Raw genomic sequence first — 26,169 nt, forward strand, 5'->3', positions numbered from 1 at the left:
GCCCTCTGGTGAATGCTGGAAGCACTGCCTGACTTCAAAATGGACGCCGGCAAGACACATCCATCCACACTATGACGATCCACGCGGCTCTTCTGGCAACTTGCGGCCTTGACCAGCAAAATCTGGCCACTTGTTGCCTCTGGGGTGGGTGCCAGTTTCCTACATGCTGTACACGTTAGCCTGTGAGTGAAAACTTCAACAGCTCTTGTTCACATGCTTTGCCTGGCCCAAATATGGAGTCCAGCTGACTAACCCCTGATCCAGGCATGAATCCTACACTTCTTACCGGGTCCTTCAGCGCTACATCCTCCTTGTCCGTCTTGCTTACGGTAAACTGCTTCTCCAGTGCACCCCCATGACTAAGCTAACTGTTTTTACCCCATAGTCTAGGTGCTATCATCAGCATAGAGCATGCTTTACAATTGACCTAACAGGCATGAAGCCATCTCCTCCAGCAGTTGTCAGAAAAGGGGGTACCCCTGAGCAACAGATAGGTTCCTAAGTCAGGGAAAAGATACAAATTGTACAGAAAAAGCACTTCGGAACCTATTCAACTAGTGGACCTTCAAAAATTCCTAAAGAAATATAGATACAATCCAGGTGAATATTTTATCTTCTAAAACATTTATTGGTACAAAATTACAATAAATTAGTTCTCAAAAATTACATATTTGTATATGGTAAACTGAAACCACAGTTTAGTTCTGAATCCACATCCCTAATTTTATGAGTTTTCAATGTACTCTTCATTCATACTCCCACATTCATACCGTATGTAGCATTTTCATAGCTCCTCTGATAATAAATGGAGACTGTAATTCTATACTTTTAGGTACATTGGCTTATATATTTTTGTTTTTGTCCATCCTTTTGTGCACAATATTACATTCTTTAATACAGTTTTCTCAATAGTAGATGATTTTTCTGCCACAATATTTAATATGTTATTTAAATAAACCAAAGGGGGAGTATTATTTGGATTTACCAAGTCGAGTAACAAATTGGGATCAGAACATAATATTTTTTGTCAATCATTTTTTTTTTAGAACAAAACATTCATATGGTTAGACTCCTCCAGCTGTCATGCGCCTTACTGCCTACGGAGGCTGATATAACTCTGCGTACAATATATACCACTAGTTGCCTGCCAGTTTCCCGACTGTCATTCCATTCAGAGGGCTGATCTGCCAGGATGTCCGAATCCAGGGTACATGACTCCAAAGACGCCAGGGGGGTAAGGGGGGAGAACGTCTGAAGGACATAACACCTGGTCAAAAGAGATCCAAACAGGACCCACATGTTCCAAACTCCCCAGTCAAACCTACACTGGACTCTAGTCCTACTCTGGATCTCATCATGCGGAACCCTGAAACACTACATGTCCCAGCTCAGTCTACAAAAGCTAGCACAGACATGATGCAAAACTACCTTACCTGCATTATACAGGATATCCAGCTACTAGGAGGGAGAAGCGGAGTCACAAATAAGCTTTCTAGAAGACCACAAACAGAGCTTGACCAAAGCCCTAACAGCAATCTCACTAAGATTTGCACAACTGGAAAGAAGTCCCACAGACTTGGAGGATCACCATAAAAGAGGCAACCTCCGTATCTTTGGGCTCCCAGAGGGATTGGAAGACAATGCCACATCATGTGCTGCCTTTGTGGAAAATTGAATACCACAAGTCCTGGAAATACATTTTATAAAGAAGTTTGAAATAACCTGTGCCCATCAGGTTCCCACATACAAACCTAAAAGCAGCTTCTTCACCATGGCATTATTATTTAGGCCTCTTCGCTATTCACATATAGAAATGATCATATCCCACATTAAAAGGATGCAGGATATCAATTGGCACAGCTCCATTATTGGAATCTCAGAGGATTACTCTAAAGATACTGTAAAAAGAAGGAAAGCATTCCCAGCTAAGCGGAAGACACGTAAGGATCTCGCAATACAATTATTCACTGGTCCGGCACACCTGAAAATATCTATTTTTGATAACCCCAAAGACCTGGACTACTTCATTGCTGATATTCAGAACTCCAATATGAATACTTGATAGTATCCCCTCACCATCTGCTAACACCTGCGCTCTATCATAATTGCATTGTTCATCTAACTGGATAACTAACTGGAATTGTACTTACCGACATCATCTATCACTCACCTTCTCCGACTAACAACTAAATACTAATCACAGTTAGTTCATAATCTTACCTATGCTCAACTTCTCTAACCTTTGTAGTTACTCCATGCTGATTGTTTTTAGACCTACTAGTTTTGTATGTTCTTTCCTCAAAAATCAGTTCCATACCATAAGTTGATCAGTCAATTCCCTCTAACGGAACAATCTCACACCTTATCTTTATATCATAGTTACCTTTAACAAGGGTGGAGCTACCCACCAAGCATGACACATTATCGGTAATTGATACTGCCTATGATTGTATGCACCTTCAGGCACTCGGCTATTCTTGCTTGTTGTAATTCCTGAAGATCCATCCAGCTAATGTGATCCTCAAGACAGTAGCTTGTTCCCACATAGTTCTTGTTACCCCTCAGTGGTGACCATACTCAATTGCAAAATTGTTTTTATGCACTTCAAATTGTAATGCTTGCATCATGCTGTGCTTCTTCTTATTTCAAGATGTGCATGTACTTACCTCAAGTTGTGCCTGTACTCAACCGCTAGTTGTGATTACAGGTATAACCACACAGTTATTGTGAGACACCCTACTATAGTCAGTTTGGTTTCCAACCCAATCGGCTCCTGGGGTTAGCTCTATCTTTATAACTTGAGCCCTGATACTATCTAAATGGCATAGTTACCTACTTTGATGCACCTAAACCCTCATGGTCTCCACAGCTTATCTGATTGTTTTTGTCTCTACGTTTTCCTCCTCGGAATCTAAGTATTTACTTTAATTTTTCTCTACACCTATCCCCTTTCTTTGTTTCTTTCTCGCTTTCTTCTCTGTCTTCCCTTCCTCTTCTTCTCTTCCCTCTCCTTCCCCCCCACTCCACCCCTTCCTCTCCCGCCTACACCACTTCTTTGCCAACCCCATCATTCCCCGGCTTTAATAAACATTGATTCAGCTGGGACATCAGACTATTTGGTCAGGTCATAAAGAGCTCTCGCACCCTCGGCAACCTACCTGTGCAATACTTTGGGCACTGAAAAGACCTTCAACAAAGTCCCCTGGTCTTTTCCACATGCAACCCTCACAGTATTTTATCTCAGCCCAGGTCTCTCCAGAATGATACTCGCGCTAAATAAGGAGCCTAAAACCAGAATTATTATCAATGGTACTTTCTCAAACAGCTTCAATTTACAACAAGGTACTAAATAGGGTTCCCACTCTCCTCTCTACTTTTCCTATTTGCCACGTAACCATTCCGTATCAACATCCGAGACATCCTGGGTATCCCATTTTCTGCCGCCCGCACAAAAAATTGCAGCTTATGTAGATGACCTCTTACGCTTCACAACACATGCACACTGTTCAATACCCAATAATATATCAACCAATAAAGCCTATGCTCATGTCTGTGGCTATACCCTTAAAAAGGACAAAACAGTGCTTCTCCCCCTAAATGTCCACTGGAATAGCTTAGTCATTGGAGATAATGGTCTCAAATGTGTACCCGATAAAAATAAAATGATTGGATATTTGGTTCAGTCAAGAGCTTCGGGAATCTTTTAGTCACAATGAAAGAAATACTCTAAAATTAAAGATGTATTAGATAAATGGCTAACCAGATTTATCACTTGGTCTGGGTGAATCAAAACCGTCAGAATTATGATCTCCTCACTCCTCAACTTCCTAATAAGCATGTCACCGATCCACCTGTGAGCCAACTTTTTCTCTAAGATAGACCTCCTATTTAACAAAATTCTATGGCAATCTAAAAAGCCAAGATTTTCTCTAAAAAAAAACTACGACTCCAAAATAACTTGGTGGTCTGAACCTCCCAGACTACCGTAGATTCCAAAGGGCCTACTTAACAAGGCCTCTCTTGGTTTAACTTGTCTGATACCTTGCTTGTCTCCAATCTGGCTTACCATTTGATAACAATCTCGCCCTACCGATTTCCCTTATTTGTTTAATCACCACCAAGAAGATAATGCCAGCTAATTCCTCAATCATTCTCTTTAGCACATGCCTTTTGGAAAATCAACTACAAACTGGTTAATAAAATACTCTACATTTGCCTCGTTAGGACATCATAATAATATCAAATTGGAAGGTAGGGTGTTTCTTGGGAAATGGGTACAAAGGCATCCTCTTTGTAGGAGATCTGGGCACCCCCTCACACCCTATACTATTCTCCCACCACAAACTCAATTTCAAGCTAGAAGAAACAGATGTTTCTCACTTTGTAAGGTTATAAGGCATAGTTGCCAAGCAGAAATCCCCAAATACACCATACCTTCCAGACGCACTGACGAAATGGGCCAGAGAAAAAACACACACTTTATTTCTCTTTTTTTGTAAATAAAAACATTTTGCCAATTTTATTTACTCTTGAATGCTTCTAAGTAACACACGAACCCTGGGAATCTTTACAGTCTGCGTCATTTGGCAGAAAGCGGGCGGTTGAGGCAACAAAAGGAAAGGAACCAAATGTGATCCTGTCATTATTGATGGGAAAAGTTATAAAGGCATATTCCCAAACTGTCCTATATAATGAAATTGGCTTTAGTATTTTTTTTGTGCCAAATATTTTGGATTTCTTGTCGTTATTATTTCTTTTATGTTGCACTTCCTACCACAGTTTTGATGTTTCTGAACACTGTAAATAACTGATATTACTATAATCCACTTAAAAATATGAAACTTGGTAGAACTTTTCAGGGAAGTCCAGTACAAAGCTTTAAAAAACGCAGATAGGGACATTAAGGGATGGGGATGAGTAAATAAGGCTATACGGATGGAACAAGCTGGTGAAATGCAGCATGTGTGCAACCCTTTGGGATGTATGTCAACCACACTATGTGCAACTAAAGTTTTTCGAGTTCCGGACTAGTGCTAGCGGTATACCACAAATAAAAACTTTGCATGTTAAGTTGTATGTAGTAGGGGTCGTGGCTTGAAGCGACAAGATGGCGGTCGCACTCTAAGAGTGCTCCGGACCCCTTCTACCATCCGCTTCGCCATCCAGTGCCTCATTAACAGCTTTCTTCACTCCCACGACCTCAGCGTTGCCCGCAGACTCGGCTGGACCGGCGCTATCTCCTGGTGTCCCGTGGAGTTGGACACTTCGTGGTTGGGCCGTTCGGCCCTACAGCTTGAAAATGGCGGCCCCGGATGCGGGCCCGTAACTTTGCCCGTCTACCCTGCTGCGCCTGGCCTGACAGGACCTGATGTAGAGGCACCCCTCTCACGCCTCCGTCTGCCTCTGCTATGCGACAGCGGCCCGGACTGTGGCTCCGACTTCTCGGCGGCTGCTTGGTGCAACGCGGCCGCTCCCCCTTCCCCGGCGAGCCTCGCAGGAATGTTGGGCCTGCCCGGCCGCTGCATTGTGTGACAGAGATCCCGAGGGCAGGATCCGGACTACGGGAGGCGCTGCTTTCCTGGGGCGGCTGCCCCCCCCCCCCCCCTACGCATTGAGTGGCATACCTCCTGGGTGGCCCTCGACCTGCCACGACTTCCCGGACTCCCTGAGGCGGAGACACGTTCGGCAGCTTCACCGGGCTGCGCTGCGTGGCGGCCTGCATCCGCGGCCCCCCATAGAGACCACGGCGCTGAGGTGAGCCAGGGCGGTGTGGGTCTGTGGGGGGGGCGTTCGGCCACCAGATCGGGCGGCGGGGTTTGGTTGTTGGTCCCCCGCCCCTCGTCTCCTCTTCCATCGGCAGTGGGCAGACTGGGCGTTGCGGGCCCGTGCTGGGGCCTGGACGGGGGAGGAGGACTGGCTGCCTAATCGGGTGATGAGGGGGTGCTGAGTGGGTCCTGCTACATTGTGGCCCCCCTCCCTCCCTCCTGGTGCCCCTGTGTTGGGGGGCGTTGTCCCTGGCAGCCCCGTCCCGGAGGTGAATCCCTGAAAAGTGCTTAACTAGTGTAGTCCCAGAGGGGTGGAGGCACTCGGCTGCCGGGTCGGGCAGCAGCAGATTGGCTGACGGAGCCCCCCATGGCCCCGCGATTGCCTACCGCGGCCCAACGCTTGGCACTGCTTCCTCGACATCAATCATTCGCCCAGTAGTTGCCGCGATTGAGGAGCTGACCCCTCTTTAACACTGGTGACTTACCCTCACGGCCCTCCCCCGGACTGCACCACCACCCGAAGGCTACCACACCCAGCGCCTTGGCGGACGCCCACCTACCCCTGGCCCTGAGACCTCGAGATGCCGTATCTGGGGCCTGAGAATCCCTCTGCGCCACCGTAATGCTCCCCACGCAACGCCCTGTTGTGGGGATTTGGGTCCGATGGGACGCTTTCTCCAAGTCCCCACAGCCTCCACCCCCGGTGTGCGCAGAGTGGCCTTCGCCGGGTGGACGCCGTCGCTGGAAGGCCGGCCCCAGATGGACCTATCTCCGTGGGACACCTGACCCTCGTGACTCGGTTCGCCTCTGGCTGCCCCGGTGCTTTGCGTCTCCAGTTTACAAGATCCAGCACCTAGGTCTTGACCTGAGATCGCCTTTCATTGCCTGGGCTGATTGATCCTACCGACGGCCCGACGCAACCCCCTCCCTGCAGACGGCCCGTGGGGCTCTAACGACGGACCTGAGATGGGCAGGGACTGCCACCCGAAGACACCTGGCCCCCACACCCAGACTAAGGTGGACCAATATACCACCACAGAACGCGACCCGGGAGAGGGGGCCTCCGGCGATCCTCCCACCTCAGGAACCGACCTCTCAGCTATCCTGCAGGCCATCAGTGCCTCCCAGGCCTCAGTGGAGGGTAAAATCGGAGAGGTCCAGGTGACGTGGCCCTCGTACGTCAGGACCGCCGCAATGCCACAGCGAGAATTTCTGAGGCGGAATCACGTATCTCCACAGTGGAGGACAAGCTGAGTCAACTGAAAACCCGGGTGGCCACCCTACATAACCCACCCTACATAACCTCACCTCAGAGCTACACCGACAGGCCGAATATGCCGAAAATCGCTCACGGCGAAACAACCTCCACATTATAGGATTTTCCGAAGGGATTGAACAGGGTAAGACGGTGACCTTCATTGAAACTTAGCTTAAATCCTGGATGCCGGATGACGCCCTCTCCGCCTGGTTCTCAATAGAACGAGCCCACCGCTCCCTGGCCCCTCGGCCCCCCTCCGGCGCTCTGCCTCGTCCCATTATTGTCCGTCTTCTTAACTTTCGGGACAGAGATACCATCCTTAAAGAGGCACAGCTTCATGGGCCTCTGAAATTCCAGAACCATATCATCATGCTCTTCCTGGACTACACAAAAGAAGTCCAAGCGCAGCGACGTACTTACTCTGAGGTCAAGCAGAAGCTCCGCAATCTTGGGCTACGATATGGCCTCCTTTTTCCGGCCCGCCTCAGAGTTATTTTTCAGGACAAGGCGATTTTCTTTGAGTCCCCTCAGGCATCCTGGGCATGGCTTACGGAGGACCGACCCTTGAGGGCCCGGCCTCCCCCTCCTCGACCCGGCTGTCCCCTCCTCCAGTCCATCCTCCTCCTCCCGGGCCACAGAGGTGGCGTACTAGGTCCCGTAAGAGGAGCAATCGCCGAAGGGGGCTCTCACAATCACCCACTCTCGGCCCAAAGACTCAGCAACCCTCTGGGTCTTCCTTGCCCACCTCACCCGCCTCCTCCCATCCTCGCGGGTCGGACTCAGACCTCTCCAGAAGCCCTCTACTGCCTTGCCTGGGAGAACGATCTGCACTGAAACTGGCGAGCTCCGGTGGAGCCACGACCACCTCAGATCTAATTCAATCCTCCTGAATTCCTGGTACACTGATGGCATTAATCTATCCGCCGAAACAGAAGGGACAGCTCCGGCCACGCATTCCCCAGCTACACGTTTTAGTTTAGCCACTGTTAATATTCATTTTGTGTTAGGTTTTTGATCTCTATGGCGACAGATGCTTCAACTTCAGAAGTGTAGGGTGGGGGGAGTTGGGGGGGGGGGGGGAGGGGTTGGGAGGGCGATGGAGCTACTGCTCCACAACTGGGTCAGCTCGTAGTTTCACGTGAGCTACAGTTCTATGGTTTTACTCAGCATCTTATTGCAGTTCTATGTATCCACCAACACCAGCTTACACAGCATCCAGCACGGGCCCTGCCCTTAGCCCAACTGTGGTCTAGCACTGACACACTACCCATTGGAGGGATACTTCTTCCCCTAGCCCCACCCCCCCTTGCTCCATACGTAAGCTAGATGGCTAACACCAACAGGTCTCTTCACGTTCTGTCTTGGAACGTGAATGGCATGATGGATCGCATCAAACGCACTGCCGTTCTCAAATACGCCCAGCGCCACGCGGCTGATATCCTCTTACTTCAGGAGACCCAGCTTCTGGGTAATCATTGCTTCTGCCTTGCCTTTGATAAGGTAAGGCACTCTGGCTTCAGCCGTGGCACCAGGGGCGTAGCCATAATCACTCGGAAAGTTCTCCCCTTTATCCCAACACAGATAAGAACTGACCGTCTCTGGAACTCTTGAGGGCCACATCATAAACTTTGCCTCCATCAACGTTCCCCCGCCACCCTTTCAAGCACCTTACACTGCCTCACGGGGACTCATCTCTGCCTCACCCCAGGGACAGACCATCATCAGGGGCGACTTCAATTCAGTCTTCCAACCACAGCTCGAGTCAACTGGTGCCCCATCCTCGACGTGACTGTCTCAAGCCTCTAAACTCTTGGACTGGACAGGAGCCCTCGGTCTATGTGACGCTTGGCGGATCTGGCACCCCGAGAACGACAATTTACCCACACCTCCGCAGCCCACCACACACACTCCCGCATAGATTTATTTCTCCTCCCCGCACTTGACTGTCACCTCATTTCCCACATCTCGATTCTCCCTCGTGGACTGTCTGACCACTCTCCTTTATCCCTACGCCTCGGGGAACCACAGAAAGGCGTGTAGCCCATGTGGCGATTAAACGCGTGGTTTCTCCAAGACCGGCGCTTCCGAGACGCGCTTGGGCTGCAGCTCCAGCACTACTTCCAGACCAATCATGGGTCGGTTCCCTCCCCGGGCACGGTGTGGGAAGCCGGTAAGGCAACTCTCCGCGGGGTGGCAAGAGTATTGGTGCACGTGGGACGTGCTGAACAGACCGCCTGTCTGGCCAGACTTGAAGCGCAAGCCCTGCGATAAGAAACTGCTTCGTCGGCTACACCCGACGCTCGCACCTCTAGGCAGCTGATGGCCCTCAGGGACGAAATCGGACACATCTCTCTAGAGTCCGCTAAAATGTTGTGGCACTCCTCGGTGGCTCGTGTCTATGGTTGGGGGGACAAAAACGGGAAACTGCTCCATAACCTGGTCTCCTACCCCAGAGCCCACAGAATCATTCCTGAGATCCTCGATTCGGCCGGCACCCCTCAACGCACGTCGCGCGCCATTGCCCAAACGTTTGCCACTTATTATTCCCATCTTTACTCAGCCTGGGCCCCTGTGGCCTCCCTCTCAGCAGTGCTGGAAGGCGAAGTCCTCAGAATTGGACCGTCCCCTCACTCCGGAGGAGATCCATGGTGCGATTTCTCGGCTGAACTCGGGGCGGACGCCTGGGCCCGACGGCTTCCCCCTGGAATACTACGCAGCCTTCAGAGACTCCCTTGTCCCCATTTAACTGAGCTCTTCCGATACGTGGCTGAAAAGGGCTCCTTCCCCCCTGAAACCGACCTAGCCACCATTGTACTCATCCCGAAGACCCACCCACCCTCTCCTTCCTGCAGGAACTATCGCCCAATCTCCCTCATAAATACTGAGGTGAAACTCTTTACATCGGTGTTGACACAACGCCTGGGCCCCCTCCTCCACAAACTGGTCCATCCGGATCAATGTGGTTTTATGCCGTTGCGCGGTACTCGGCTGTAACGCCCTGAACGCCTCAGGATCGTTTAACAGACACGATAATGAGGACGCAACCACTTGTGAAGGGTTAGTTATTTTAATGAAGGCAAAAATAATACAAAGATAAACAAAAGTTATAGTCACTGGAATCCTCCAGGCTAAGTACGTTACCAGCCCACCGCACGGATGGTCCTAACCGTCCTCTGCATATACGCCGATCCCGGCATATGCCAACAGAGGGCAGAAATGAAATGGCCGACAATGCCAATCGGTAGGCTGTGAGGGGCACGAAGAGTGTTGGGGAGAATCGAGGAGTCAGGGAAACACCCAGCCGGGGTCTCTACCTGAAGGGAGCAGCCGCTCAACCTCTTCCTCAGACTGCACCGGGACGCGGAGTCACCTCCTGGTGATGCGTCACCGATACCCCAATCAAATAGCAAGAAGACTGAACCGAGAGCAGCCGCTCGTTCGATCCTGTGGACTTCCGAGTCTGTAACGCGGCAAACACCTCCTGGTGTGCGTTACAGCTGGCAGTCCCTGTATCTCTGGTCTGGCTGGGAGTTACGACTCCAACCAGCAAAAGCGCCACTGCGCTTTGACTCAGCCGAGTCAAGAAGCGAAGCTCAATGGTGGACCGGTAGAGCTTCCGGGTCCTTCACAGGTGACGATGGGGCAAGACACGGCCCAGGGAGTAACGACTCGACCTACCTCCGTTCTTGCCTTACTGGAGCACCACTCCGGAACACTGCTCTTCACGAAGCAGGTACGTCGGTGTAAACACAATATCCGACAGCGTTGTACCTCCCGGTTCCTCCCTTTATAGGGCGTGTTTTCCTTGAGTTATGTAACAGCTCTCCTGTTTACATAAGGGCGTGCTTTCCTTGAGTTATGTAACAGCTCTCCTGTTTACATAAGGGCGTGTTTTCCTGGAGTTATGTAACAGCTCTCCTGTTTACATAACCTCTCAACCGCTAAGCATCCTGGGAGATGTAGTCCGTTTTCGCTGGTTACCGTTTTCTTCCCCTCGCATGACAGGAATTCTTGACAGTGGCACTGTATACGGTGCCTACACCTTGCCCTGGTCCACCATCAACACTTCTCCCCATACCTTGCCCTACTACTCCTTGACTTTGAAAAAGCCTTTGATACGGTGGACTGGTCCTATTTGGCAGAGGTTCTCCACCTGATGGGCTTTGGTCCCCTGTTCCTGCGCGCTGTTCGCATCCTCTACTCGAATCCGCGGGCCCGAGTCCTTGTCAACGGGGCCCTCTTTGATGTGGTCCCGATTAGGAGAGGCACGCGTCAAGGGTGTCCGCTTTCAATCTTGCTATTTGCGTTGGCAATGGAGCCCTTTGCCTGCCTCATTCGCTCTAATGTGGTGGTCCAAGGCTGGTCCTGGGACCCCCACCATGTAGATAAAATCGCCCTTTACGTGGACGATCTCCTCCTTTTCATGGCTGGCCCGGAGCGTTCTGGCCCCCGCTGTCTGGAGATACTTCGGAGTTTTGAGAGCGTCTCTGGCCTAAGACTTAATCCTGCTAAATCCACCCTTGTCCACCTCCACATATCAAGAACCTGCTTTGACTGGCAATCTAACATTCCCATCAGGAGATAGTCCTTTAAATATTTGGGAATTTGGATTGCCCTCCTCCCAGAATTGGAATGGGCTCTGAACCTCACCCCTCTGATCACCAAAGCTAAAACAGATCTTAAACACTGACAAGCTCTGCCACTTAATCCCCTTGGCCGTAGCACCCTTTTTAAAATGATGATCCTCCCCCGCTTCCTTTATATCCTCCAAAATACCACCTTTCACCTTCCAGGGAGTTTGTTTCGGGATTTCGTCGGGGCCCTTATCCGATTCTTATGGGGACACGGGAGATCACGCATTGCCCTGGCTCACTGCCGGATCCCACCCTACGACGGCGGTTTGGGAGTGACCAACTTACACCTTTATTACCTTGCCACCAGACACCTTGTAGTCCATGATTGGTACACAGGAGGTTGGTCTGACCCGGCTTATCAAACCGAACTTAGATACATGGATTTCCCACAACTGCAAGCCTATCTATATGGCGCTCCTATTCCGCAAGCACCCCCCCCCCCACCCCCCCCCCCCGATCACTAGATCAGTCCTGGTGGCATGGCGCTCCGCCCTTCGCCACACCCGTTGGGATAGGAAACTTACCCAACAAACACCCCTGTGGCAGGGTACCTGGCTCCAAGAGACTTCTTCCTTTACGGGCTTCCGGTCCTGGGACCGCATTGAGATCTCTCTCCTCGGAGACATTTGAGTGAGTGACCATATTCGGGCCTTCGCCGAATTACAAACACATCACTCCCTCCGCACTTCCCAATTTTATCGCTACTTACAACTTCGCCATTCAAGTAAAAACACACATTTCCACTGGTACTTCACTACCAGAGTTCAGTCCCCCAGAGGCACAGGTACTAATGGGAAATCTAGGACGAGGTGGGGGGGTCTCGAGGATCTATTGATCCTTAGTTAACAACACCCCTACTAATCTAGACACGCTCCGAGCCCGCTGGGAGGACTGGCTGGGCCCCATGAAAGATGCGGACTGGCGTGATGCCCTTATGGCCCCACAAACGCTTACGACCTCTTCTAAGCTCCGCCTCATTCAACTCTACTTCAACTCTACTACCTCCACACAGCCTACCTCACCCGACACGACTTTATAAGGCTGGACTGCTCCCCTCCCCTGACTGTACCCGATGTGGCTTGGCTCCCGCGGATTTCTTTCACATGGTGTGGACTTGCCCGGACCTCGCCTCATTCTGGTCTGCTATAGAATCTGAGCTTACGCACAGCCTGGGTTGGCAGATCCCCCCACAACCTCATGCGCCTTCTCCTTGGCGTCTTCGACGGCCTAGACGGCTCCCGAGCCGACAAGCTCTTTTTGGGCACGGCCCTTGCAGTAGCCAAACGTGACATAGCGGCTGCATGGGCAAGTCCCAAGTCCCCCACCCTGCGTAGGTGGCGGCGGGGGGTGGATTGGTGCGCCGCTCAAGAGGAACCCTTATTCATGGCAAGGGGATGTCCGGAGAAGTTCCAGAAGATATGGGGCAAGTGGCTGAATTTATTACCTCCTTAACTTTCTGATGTCCTCCACATGGATAAGTGTCTGTCAATGCAAATGTGATGATATCTACAGTACTACAGACATTCCCTTCTATCTCCTAGAGCTGAGATATGCTGGTTGCTGCTCATGGCTATTGTATATTCATGCTAATATACACTGGTTTCTGTTTTGTTTCTCGTATAAAATGCCAATAAAATTTGATTATCAAAAAAAAAAAGATCTATGTAGTAAAAAACCAGAACTGGGCAGATGTAAAGTGGTGGAAGGGATTGGCTGGACAGAAGTGCAAAGCTGGACAAGAAGCTGATCTAGACAGGTGTGGAACTCAACATCTGGGTTGAACTGGGCAATTACGCAGACCTGAACACGTGCAGAATAGAGCAAGGATTAGAGCACTATAAAGGTGGAGAGCTAAACAGGGGGACGGATGAAGAAATGTGTTTCTCTACTCAAGGGGCTCAGCTGGATAAGAAGAGAGGGTCAACAGCAGTGCAGAAAGGTTCACCTCTGGTATAAAAATAAAAAAGGGGGAAAACAATTGTTTGTTTTCGTTTTGGTTCTTCCGTACAGTCATAGTCTAATAAAATAAATGATGAGGTTGGGGTAGAAATGAATTTGGAGTGGAGATACAATGGAAGAAAAAATTTACTGTGCAGCGATGAAGTGGGGCAGATATGTAACGCAAGTAAAAATGTGTTGCGGCAAAGTAAAACTGGAGGCTGGGTTTCACACTGCTGGAGCAGCAATGAGAGAACAGCAGTGGTTAAGCAGAACTGAAGTAAGGCAGAGCAGTATAGCAGAGCCATTCAATAGAGGAGTTGTAGTAAAGTGGAGCTGTGAAGTGAAAGAGCAGACTGGAAGTCAAAGCCTACCTGGAGACGGAATACTGGGCATTGTGCTATGCATGGCAGAGCTGTACTGGGGGAAAGATACAGTGTGGTAGATCTGTACTGGGAATACAGATGGTATGGGACAGAGCTAGCTTACTGGGTTAAGCTAATAAAGTACTTTGCAAAATTGTTTACAAAGCAAAACTGCAAAGTGCCTCCTGGGCCCATGGCTCTACAAAAAACAAAAGACTCTTTAAGAAAGTTGGTGGGGGGGGGGGTGTGCATTTTAGTGGGAAAAGGCTTAGCAGTCAAGTGGTCAAGCATTAACTGTGTGCAGAAGGAACATGGTGTTAATGGAAAAAGTGCAGTAAAATTCTTATAGCTAGTTTTCTCGCCTTACAGAACTGTAAATTACTTCCATGTTTTTTATGTTATGTTACGGTTACTTAATATAGCGAACCCACATCATTGGTTTCTTGGTGCTACTCAACACATCTGTGACAGTTAACACAAGTTTGCTTGCCTGAAACGCTAGGTTGATAAGGATCTTCTAAAAGACAAAAGTACAGCTTCCAGCCTTGGTGTTAATGTAAGAGAATTCCTCGACACAGGTGACATACTGGAAAGTAGCGCCCTCCCACTGTCTATTTCACATATCTTGGTGCAACAAAAAGGTGTGCGGAGGCATAGGGTGATCTTTGAGTCAGCATATACCCTCGTAGTTCTGCTTTGTGATGAAAGTGGAAACAAGGCCGTGAAGTGCCCTATAAACAGTACATAGGATTTTTCATTGGATTGTAAATTTAACAGGTAGGCAGTGAAGTTGCTTTAACAAGCAACTGGCTTAAGATCTTCATGGAGCCCTTGTAGTTGGGTGGGCTGCTCTATTTTGAACAATATGCAGCTGTGTAAAAACCTTGGCCAGAAGGGCTAGATAGATAGAATTGGCATAGTCGATCCTTGAGCAAAGTAGTGTCACAATTATAGATTTAAGGTTATCAGCTGAAAGGGCACTAGTTTTCTGATATAGCTTAGCAAGAATCATATGTTGATATCACTGAGAGGAGCTGAGATGTTATGGAGAGCTTGCCATCGACAATCACTCCCAAGTTCTTAGCCTCATTTTTAGGAGTAGGCAGAGTGCCCATTTCTTCTGGCCGATAAATATTTGTCCAAAGATTGACTTAATTGTTAATGATTAACATCTCTGATTTTTCTATATTGAGCTTCACGAGCGTCAGCGCCATCCAGGTCCTTATGTAACGTATTAATTTGTTGAATGCCAGCTGAGAAGGGGGTTGATTGCCCAGTCGAATTAAGATCCGTGAGTCATCTGCATAATATGTAGATTTTGCATCCCTAGTCGGTTCCTTAACCACTGTTTGAACAAATATGTTAAAAATATATGGAAACTGGAAAGAACCTTATGGAACTCTGCAGCGTACATGCAGCCAGAGGGCCATAAAGGATTAGAATTGTACTGCTTGTGAGTGATTTGTCCAGAAAGATTGCAACCAAGACATAGTCTGCCCTTTAAAGCTGGGCACTTCAGCATGGTTCATCCGCATACTGTGTTAGACCATGTCAAAGGCGGCTGAGAAGTTTAGCAGTAGGAGAGCGGAAGTAGGCCCTTAGTTGTACTCTTGTCTTAGGTCATCCATAACTGTCAACAAAATAGACCATGCGTTGTCTAAGTTAGAACCCTACCCGTAATGGATCCAAAAATGTATTTGCTAGGAGGTGAGTACAATAAGTCTTGGCAACATGGACATTTAGAATTTTAGCACAATATGGTAACACATAGCTTGATATTCATTTGGGTTGTTCAAAAGAGATAAGACAGCAGCGCTTTTTAATAATTGAGGAGCAGTGCCCTGTGACAATAAGGCATTAATCAGTGCTTGTAAAGGGTCAGATAGCACTGGCCATTACTGCTTAGTAATGGCCAGAGGATCAGGTGGGAGAGTCTGATTTTATTTTTTATAGCCAGTTTATTTAAAGTTACAGTGTTCACTTTAGGTATTTCAAATAAGCATGCTGTGTTTGTTTTGGTCTCAATGTGAACTTATTGAAAGGCTTATTTAGCTATCTCCTTTCTGTTTGCCTCAGTCTTATCCCCCCAAAAGTTTCCAATTGGTCACAAAACATTTGGGTGGAAGTAATTCTTGGATTGACTCAACCTGGCCAAATATGAACACCTCCGTCTGTATATTAGAAGCATTCCAGATTCTATTACGATAAAATACCGTTTTTGTGGCTAACTACTTTTTTAATACTCTGATGCAATAACAAAAATTAAAACTGTAATTACAGTCTCCTAGTTCTTGTGCCATTGCGCTCTGTCGAAGTTTGGTTTTGGCAGCTACTGACTCTGGAGAATACCATGGTGCACGCTTCTCTCTTCGTAAAACACTAACCAACAGGTGGCATTTGTTCCTGGAGTGCCTCATGCTGTTAAGTAGTAAATGCTGAATTGATATGGTCAGCAGATTTAGGCATTTCAAATGCAGAATCCTCTAGATTTTTTGCAATACATTCCTTGTCCATTTTATTCAATTAGTGCGCTATGTTGGACTGATTTTGACACCTTCAAGATCAGTAAGAAGAAATGGATCTAAAAGTAGTGGGACCAAGTACAGGAATGAACTGACAGCTCTTACTTCAGTATCGCAAGCCCATAATAAATCGGATACATTTAGGATGTGCCCTTTTTCATGCATGGGTTTTTGAATATGTTGTATAAAATTAAGAGAGATCAATATCCTTTTTATAAAAGTATTATTTTCATGTGACTCACTGCTCTAGAGGGAGAAAGTGTTCTACATCGGGTCCCTCAGAGCAACAAAATGATGGTGATGTTAAGAAGCTTAGCATCAAAAGTAGTATCCCTGACCCTGCTGCTAGAACAGCTTGAAAATAATTTGCTGGAGGTCTCCAATGAAAACTTCAATCCTACATGATGGGCATCTTAGTCTTAAGAAGGAGGAGCCTGTATGACAAAAGCCCAACATGAATATACTTTTAAAGGTAGACCCTTCACTAAGAAGTAAAGGCAAAAGTAAACCAGGAATGGAGGCTAAAAATACATGAAACTACACAAATTGCAATTTCATTTACATCAACTTCTATTTACTAAACTGCTAAGAGTAGCAGACTTGACATCATGCCTACTTTCAGCCTGATAACATTACAGGCTTGAATCCTCGCCGCACAGGAATTATACGCAATCCTAAATGTCCAGCCACCATTTTGTGCTAAAAAGCTCATGAATGGTGTTCGACTCCTGCTCATAAGATGATCACTTTTGATGACCAACCATACCTGTCGGATTGACTGAACAATGAGAGACATTTCTTCCGTTTTGTTCATGCGTGTCAAACAGAATGTTATTACTGTGACCAATTAATTACTGTGTGAACCGAATCCTTAGAGTGAACAGGTTTATAATAATATAACATTAATGGCTCCTAAATTTTAGTGCAATTGAAAGCTTAATGGAAATACATTTTATAGAGCAAATACAATGTTAATGTTTTGTAGGTGACGTTGTCGATGTTTACCAGCGGGAATTCCTTGCTCTCCGAGACCGCTTGCATGCAGCTGAGCAGGAGAACCTGAAGCGCTCAAAGGAGCTAAACCTTGTGCTGGACGAGATCAAGCGTGCCATCTCCGAGAAGCAGGCTTTGCGGGATATCAATCGGACATGGAGCAGCTTATCTGGTAAGTTAAGATTTTCACAATTTCCCCTTCCCCTTCTTTACTTCAAACTTCCCTCTTTAATTGTCATCTTTCCTTTCTTTCTTTGTTCACATCCTTTCATTCATCTTCAGTTTATCCTTTATCACTGCTTTCACCCTTTTTAATCTTTTAGGCATACTTTCCTTGGACTACTTGTCTTTCCTTGCTCTAGTTTTATCCATTACCTATATGCTTGTAGTATCGGGGAAGCTGACCGATGCGAGGCGCGAGACCGGTGATATGTTCTAAGAGTATTTCAAATAAATCGAATTAAGAAGGACCCACGGCTAAGTGTCAAGTTGCTCAGGAGAAGGCTTAGAGGAAACTGACCATTCTCCTGGCAACCAGAGATGGGTTTCAGATAAAACAGTTACCTTAAGTGACAAGGTAACAATCTAAGAATGTTACAGAGAATGGAATGAGCAAAACATAGACTTCTGATGGATACATCTTCCAGTGGATTCCTCACCTTGTGAATATCCCCAGCGCCAGCATTCCACAGAATTTTTTCCCCAGCTCTGCACGCCGACGTGGACGTCATAATACCTCGGCTCCGCTCGCGACTCCGTATGACGTCACCGGAGCCATAAGAGAGCCACGTCGGCGTGATGACGTCTGTTCTCTTTTTTCCACGCCGTCGACGTGTAACGGTTTTCCAGCACTTTCCTGTTACTTTGTAGTCTTCCTGTGGGTTACGGTTTCTGGATTTACCATGTCTTCGACGAGGAAGTCAGGTTTCAAGCCGTGTAGGGAATGTGGGGTTCACATGTCCATCACTGACCCCCACGAAGATTGTTTATGGTGCCTTTCTTCGGACCATGATGTGGACGACTGTTCCAGCTGTAGAAAAATGAATCCCAAGGCCCTGAAAGAGAGGGAAACGAAGCTTTTCATGGCCAAGGCGAAAAAGGAGAGCAGAGGTAGGAAGAAAGTAGTCGAAGCCGGAGTCGTCGACTTCGCACTCTTCGAAGTCGAGAAAGGCACAAAAAGAAGAGGAAACATAGCTCTTGGCGCCGACTCCATCTGCACCACGTTCGGTGCCGCCGACTCCGGGCCCTCGGATCCGCTCTCGAAGAGAGGCTCAGAGGATTATAGAGGAGGAGCAATATAGGGAAGAAGTGGAGGAAGGTGAAGTTGGTGACTCCACTGATGAATTTGAGGGTATTCAGGAGGCAAGCGGATTAGATACTACTCCTGAATGGGAGCACTCTTCTGCCAGATCTTCTCCTCCACAAGAGTTGGCTCCTTACCATTTAGTCATCAGGAAGGCTGTGGAGTTGTTGGACGTACAGTTGCCTTCTGCAGAATACAAGCCAAACCTTTTGACTGAAGTCCTTCATTCGCCTTCTTCCATCGTTGAGCCTTTGTTTCCCTTTAATGAGGCTATTTTAGAGCCTGTTATGGACGTTTGGCGCAAGCCACTTTCTTCACCGGTGGTCTCCAGAACTGTGGCAAGGAGGTATAGAGTGGCTCCGGGGGACCCGAGCTTCCTTTCCTTGCACCCTTCACCAGAGAGCCTTGTGGTGCAAGCTTCCTGTTCGAAGCAATCTTCAGGTGCCTTCCCACAAGCACCAGCTGACAGGGACTCTAAAAAGATCGAACAGTCAGCTAAAAAGGTCTTTTCATCTGGAAGCATGGCGCTTAAGTCAACAAATGCCACTTGCTTATTGGGGCGCTACGTTCATGCTTTAATGGACTCAGTGAAGCAGTTAGCCCCTAAACTGCCTGATGAGGAGAAGGTGTCTTTTATGAAGGTTGTTGCAGACACTCAAGCTGCTGCTAGGCAAGTTATTCAGTCGGGCCTAGATACGGCTGATTCCGTGGCTAGGATTATGGGATCTTCTATAGCCACTAGAAGGCAGGCTTGGCTTCGTTCTTCGAGTTCTCTGCTGATGTTCAGGCTACCCTAGTCGACCTACCCTTTGATGGGGAAAAGCTTTTTGGGGAAAAAGCTGATTCCGCCCTACAAAGATTTAAAGATAGCAGGGCTACTGCGAAATCTTTAGGTTTGCAGACGCAAGCAAAAGGGTTTGGCTACAGGAAGTATGGAGGATTTGGGAGGTCGTCCTTTCGTTCTTTCCGTCAACCTCAACAGCAGCAGCAACCACAGCAGCAAAATCCTCTCTAGAGATCATATAGGGGAAGACAAAGGGGTCGGCGAGGTTCTGGTCGCAATCCCTCCTCCTCTTCAGCCTCCTCTGCTCCCAATGAAGCTTCAGGGAAGCAGCCCTAGATCCCCCATCCTAGATCATGTGAGGCCTGTTGGGGATCGGGTGTCCCACTTTCTGCGAGGTTGGAAATCCGTCACTACGGACCTTTGGGTTTTAAACCTTGTGGAGAATGGGTACGCCCTTCCCTTTCGGGAGTTTCCTCCCCCTTACCCTCTGTGCCAAGGTTTTTGCTCAGCGGACCATCTACTTCTTCTGCAGAAGGAGGTTCTTGCATTGCTACAAAAAGGTGCGATAGAGGTGGTTCCGGAGCAGGAAAGTGGTCAGGGATGCTACTCCCGGTATTTCCTGATTCCCAAAAAGGACGGCAGATTGCGTCCAATCGTGGACCTCAGAGTTTTGAATTTTTACCTGAAACAGGAGAAATTCAAGATGCTAACCCTTGCACAGGTTCTTCAAGCGTTGCAGCAAGAAGACTTGATGGTGTCGATCGACTTGCAGGATGCCTATTTCCTCATCCCAATCCTGAAGTCGCACAGGAAGTATCTCCGTTTTATGGTTGGGTCGCAACACTACCAGTTTGCGGTTCTTCCGTTTGGTCTTACTACTGCACCTCGAGTCTTCACCAAGGTGATGGCGGTGGTGGCTGCTCCTCTCAGGAGGTCGGGGATTATCCGATATTCCCCTACCTGGACGATTGGCTTCTGAAAGCAGAGTCCCCAGAGATGGTGCAACGTCATCTGCTGGTAACATCTCAACTGTTATTCGACTTGGGTTTTTCGATCAATATGCCCCAAATCTCACCTGGTGCCTTCTCAACGCAACCTCTTCATAGGGGCGGTACTGGATACTACTGTGTGTCGAGCATTTCCTCCTCCACAATGAATTCTCGACATTCAGGAGATGATCCCTTTATTCCACAATGGAGTGGTTGTTCCCGTTCTGAAGGTCCTTCGCCTGCTCGGTCTGTTCGCCTCCTGCATTCTGTTGGTCAACCATGCATGCTGGCACATGAGGGCACTCCAGTGGTGTCTCCGCAGGCAGTAGTATCAGCACAACGGAGATCTCAGGGAGTCGATCAGGATCTCCAGAGAAGCTGCAGCGGATCGGTCTTGGTGGAACATGGAGGGCAACCTGTCTCAAGGAAAGCCCTTTCATCTTCCTCCAACGGTGGCCACAGTAATATCGGATGCCTCCACCCTAGGGTGGGGTGCTCATCTGGGGGATCTGGAGATCAAGGGTCCTTCTCCCTTCCCTTCGCGGTCAGTCAGTAAAAGTCTTGACGGACAACACTACCGCGATGTGGTATGTCAACAAGCAGGGGGGAGTAGGGTCGTACCGTCTCTGCAGAGAGGCGTTGCGGCTCTGGTCCTGGGCTCAGGACCATCGGATTTGCTTGATGGTGAATCATCTGGCTGGGGTGCTGAACGTACGTGCGGACAGTCCGCCGACCACGTTTTCTGCCGACCACGAGTGGAGGCTTCATCCAGAGGTAGTTCAGCACATCTTCCGGACGTGGGGGACATCTTGGGTGGACCTGTTTGCAACTCACGAGAATGCGCATTGCCCGTCATTTTGCAGTCTCCAGTTTCCGATGCAGGGGGCGTTGGGGGACGCGTTTCAGTTGAGTTGGGGCTCACAACTCCTTTACACGTTTCCTCCCATACCCTTGATTCCTCAGGTTCTGAGGAAGATTCGTCAAGACCGGGCCCAAGTTATATTGATCGCCCCGGATTGGCCAAGAAGGGTGTGGTACACAGATCTACTTCACCTTTCATCGCACCCTCCGCTCCGTCTCCCTCTCAGGGCAGACCTCCCCTCGCAGTCGGAGGGGCAGGTTCTTCACCACCACCTCCAGAGCCTGCACCTTCATGCTTGGAGATTGAATGGGGCAACCTGAGTTATTTTTCTCTCCTGCCTGACGTGGTGGATGTTATTTTATCGGCCAGGCGACACTCCACCAAGTCTATTTACTCCTACAGGTGGTCTAAGTTTGTAAAATGGTGTGGAGAGAGATCCATTGACCCTTTAAAAGCCCATCTTTCCACTGTGCTTAAGTTTGCTCTTTCCTTGGCTCAGCAAGGTTGTGCTGTGGCTACGGTTAAGGGCTATTTATCAGCCTTATCGGCTTTTCTGTGTCTTCCAGATCAGCCGTCATTATTTAAATCTCCTATTGTTTTAAGATTTATCAAAGGTCTTACTAATAGTTTCCACCTACTCCCTTTGTAATGCCACAGTGGGACCTTAATCTTGTCTTAACTTTTTTGATGGGGTCCCCTTTTGAGCCCCTTCATAGCTGTCCTTTGAGACTGTTGTCTTTTAAAACGGTCTTTCTTGTAGCCATAACCTCGGCAAGGAGGGTGAGTGAGCTTCAAGCTCTTAGTTCAAAACCCCCGTTTTTATCCTTACATGCTGAAAGGATGGTCCTTCGGACCAGGGCTGCTTTCCTACCTAAGGTACTCCCTTTCATCTGGGGCAGTCCATTACTCCCCCTGTGTTTTATCCTCCCCCCTTCCAAGGAGGAGGAAATACTTCACCGATTGAACCCTAAAAGAGTTGTTTGCTTTAATTTGGACAGAACGAAGAATTTTCGTTTGGATGATCAGCTCTTTGTGGGCTATATTGGACACTCTAAAGGCAAGGGTGTGCACAAGCGCACTCTGTCCAGGTGGATCATCGTAGCCATCAATATCTGCTACGCCCTTGCTGGTAAGGTTCCTTCTGAGGGTATTAGAGCTCATTCAACTAGAGCTAAGTCTTCTACCTCTGCTTTGGCCAGGGGTGTTCCTATTGCAGACATTTGTAAAACCGTGACTTGGGCCTCCCTCCATACTTTTGCATAGCATTATTGCTTGGACTCTGAGATGAGGAGGGAGGGCCACTTTGCGCACTCTGTCTTGCAGGACTTTTTGGTATAGGAAGGTGGACACCCTCCTCTGGGAGTGGGACTGCTGTGCGAATCTATTCACAAGGTGAGGAATCCACTGGCAGATGTATCCATCAGAAGAACAAGTTACTTACCTTCGGTAACGCTTTTTCTGGTGGATACAGTATCTGCCTGTGGATTCCTCACTGGCCCACCCGCCTCCCCGTTGTCCACCTTTGTATACCTTAAAGGATGCCTTGATTGACATGTTGTTTTATATTGTATCTTCTTTTATCTGGTACACTTATAGGAAATATTTTTGTTCTTTAGCTTTCCTTTTTGTATATGTACTATGTATATTTGTTCAAATGTTGTATACTGTGTATACTTTGAATCTGTTGTCGGTCCACCTGTTCGCCTCGGAGGCATGGAAAAAATGGGTGGAACTGACGTCATCACGCCGACGTGGCTCTCTTATGGCCCCGGTGACATCCTACGGAGTCGCGAGCGGAGCCGAGGTATTATGACGTCCACGTCTGCATGGAGAGCTGGGGAAAAAATTCCGTGGAATGCTGGCGCAGGGGATATTCACAAGGTGAGGAATCCACAGGCAGATACTGTATCCACCAGAAAAAGCGTTACCGAAGGTAAGTAACTTGTTCAACACAAACGTTATTATTACAAAACCATATGTTTTAGAACACTACATCTCCTCCCTCCCATAAAAGGAAAATTAAGCTAAATCATAATCCTTAATACGCACTGGTAACTTAGAAATCCTTCTAACACATGAAGCTTCTGGATTAGAAGTGGACTCTAAAACATATGGGCACTGTGAGCTTCCTGTAGAAACATTTTGAGAGACAGGAGCACCTGCAACAGATTAACTTGGTGGATTTTCATTAGAAAGCAAACACTGTGGAGTTCCTGCACCAACCTTGGAAGGACATGACTCCTACAGAATGGAATCCTCTTCAAGAGGGCTATGAGTTTTCTGATAAATCTCCACTTGAACATCAGAGGTGGATTCTAAACGGTTTATTCCACCAACCTCTCCCTTGCAGTAAAACAGCATTTTTACTTGCACGTTCAACTTTATAGGGAGAATCAAACGGACTCCCCTTTCTTGATCTTAACAGGCTTTTTGATAAGAACTCAGGAACCCACCAGGAATTCCCTTTCAGCGACATGTTTAGTGGTATCAAAATAGAGTTCCTGTTTTTGTTTCAAACGAAACCTTTTCAGCAAAGAAGGCACATTAGTGTTTGTTTGATTTCTCATAGCAGTCTAAGCAAGTAACTAACCAGGTAAAATCTTAGACCTGCTCTTCCTCACCCTAAACAATTCAAAGGGAGTGAAACCAGTGGTAGAGTGAAGGGTGGTGTGATAGGCATTGCTTTTATCTCTTAAAAATGTATTAACATCAAGGCCTGAGGATAGAGCAGCCTGGATACCCTCCTTGATGAAAACGTTTGCCCTTTCCACTAACTCAGTGGTTCCCAAACTGTGGTCCATGGACCCACAGGGGTCCGTGACACATTCCCAGGGGGTTCGCAGGTAACAGTTTAAAAAGCACTGCAAAGTTCCTTGTATAATCAGCAGTTTTAGGTCAACAATAAAAATGTCAAGATAACTCCGGGGATTAATGTACCTGCTAGAGAGAGAGATGGCAGCTTTGACTCCATTAAGGTAGGTTAATATGCCTGCTGCAAAGAACGTGTACCATGTATCTCTAAAAGTATTTTATGTGCATAGCTCAGTGCGTTACTGCTTTTGTAAAACAATCTGTAGTTACTGTGAAGTTCATAAATTACAATCCTAATCTAGCACAGTGAGCTATGACTGACTCAAAGAGCTGCATGCAAACTGCATTTTACTAGGTAGTAAGTTATGTTTTTTCCCAGTCTTGCATTATCCTGATGCTGCTAAAAAAAGTTTTTGTGTAGAAATAAATTCTTATTATTAAAGTCAACACTGTTATGTTCTGAATCCTGAGTTTGTACTTCTCCAGACCAAGCTTAAAAAATGCTTATTAGTATGGATGACATGTGAAGCAAACACCGTGTAGTCCCTTTTGCCTTATGTAACATTTTCTATACACAGATTTACACAAGTATGATTCATTGTCTACATATGTGTGTGATGTAAAGGGCTCTGACACCCTACACTGGTATGAGAGGTGCTATAAAAACAAATGAAATACATGTCAGAGAGGTGCACTGGAGAGATCAGAGGCACTGTTGGAAGGTGATAGTGAGGAAATCAGTGAAGAGCCCCAACAAAGATTGTCGTATCCTGGTGCACAGTAAGGGCATCATTTACTATGCTTTAAAAGTTAATACAATTAAAAATAGTGACATTGAGTTGTAAAATGCACCATTTTTCCCCATATTTTTCTTTGGGGGGTGAGACCCCAAAGCCCTCTTTTTAGTGGTCAGGCTAACTCGATGCACTTGGTGTGCACTGTACGGGGACTGGTATGACATTTGCCATGGCTCCTCTGGGTTTCCAGTCCAGCCCTAGCAGGAGCCACTTACTGCGAAATAAGACCAAACATTGAAAAGTTAGTCGCCGAGAATCGGCACCAACCTTCCCATTCAAATGTTTTAATTTTTGCAAATTTTTTCAATATGAAATCAAATCTTTAGTAATTAGATTATTTGGTGTCTGCTTGTGTGTGCATCGTTGCAGAATTATTATTTTAATGTTTGAAATGTAAACAGTACAAATTGCTTGGGGTCCCCGGCTTCCAGTAGTGACTAGGTGGGGGTCCTCAGGAGTCAAATGTTTGGAAACCGCTGCACTAAATTATTTGCTTAAGGGCTATACAGAGCAAACTGAAGATGTTTTACATCCAAAAGCATAAGAAATGTTCTCATAAGTGAGGAGACAAAATGGAAGCCATTATCTGTCACTATTTCTCTTGGGCTTCCTTCAAGAGAAAAAACATGTTGAAGGAAACTTAAAAAACACTGGGTGGAAGTTGACTCGACAAAAGAAAAATAAATCCAATTCAAATAATAGCCAATAAGAACTATCAAAAACTTGTTGCTGGAAGGTATTGGAGTGAAACGACAAGCAGAATCCAGGGCTACCTTCAACCAAGGTCCATCTGGTAGGGATACAGGATGCAAAGGTTTTTGTGCAGTTTTCCAGTGCTTATCAGACAGAATGTGCTTGGTACACAAATGAAGACACCTGCACATTCATGGCAGGCCACCAATAATTTTCCCTTAGGTTTTTACAAGTGGCAGTGATCCCCCATGTGCCCTTCATGATCAATTTTAATCCAGCGTGGTTTAGTTTTCAGTAGAAAGTTCAGCAGAGACTCCAGCAAAAAGTCTCAAATCATCAAAGAGACCGCAAATGGGAGGCAAGCGCTTCCTGGTGTATTCTATAACCTTTTAAGGTTGAGCCTAGGCAGTGCGCATGAGCTGCTGTCTGCAAGACCTGCTGTAAGCACTACACTG

The 26,169-nt window shown here is 47.5% G+C and overlaps 1 protein-coding gene across 3 annotated transcripts in view; it reads left to right on the top strand.

Moving 5' to 3' along the window:
• The window catches only part of MGAT4B (alpha-1,3-mannosyl-glycoprotein 4-beta-N-acetylglucosaminyltransferase B), a 1,507,233-nt gene that overhangs the window by 323,813 nt on the left and 1,157,251 nt on the right, over nt 1–26,169 (top strand). For all 3 annotated transcript variants that reach the window (XR_014966618.1, XM_085617756.1, XM_085617757.1), the window contains exon 2: nt 17,468–17,647. Coding sequence is in view for 2 of the 3 variants with exons in the window: in XM_085617756.1 (XP_085473882.1) it covers nt 17,468–17,647 (180 nt within the window). In the remaining variant the exon portion in view is untranslated. The remainder of the gene's footprint in view (nt 1–17,467; nt 17,648–26,169) is intronic.

Source organism: Triturus cristatus, chromosome 7, assembly GCF_964204655.1.
Source record: "Triturus cristatus chromosome 7, aTriCri1.1, whole genome shotgun sequence".
In the NCBI taxonomy this organism is placed as follows: Eukaryota; Metazoa; Chordata; class Amphibia; order Caudata; family Salamandridae; genus Triturus; species Triturus cristatus.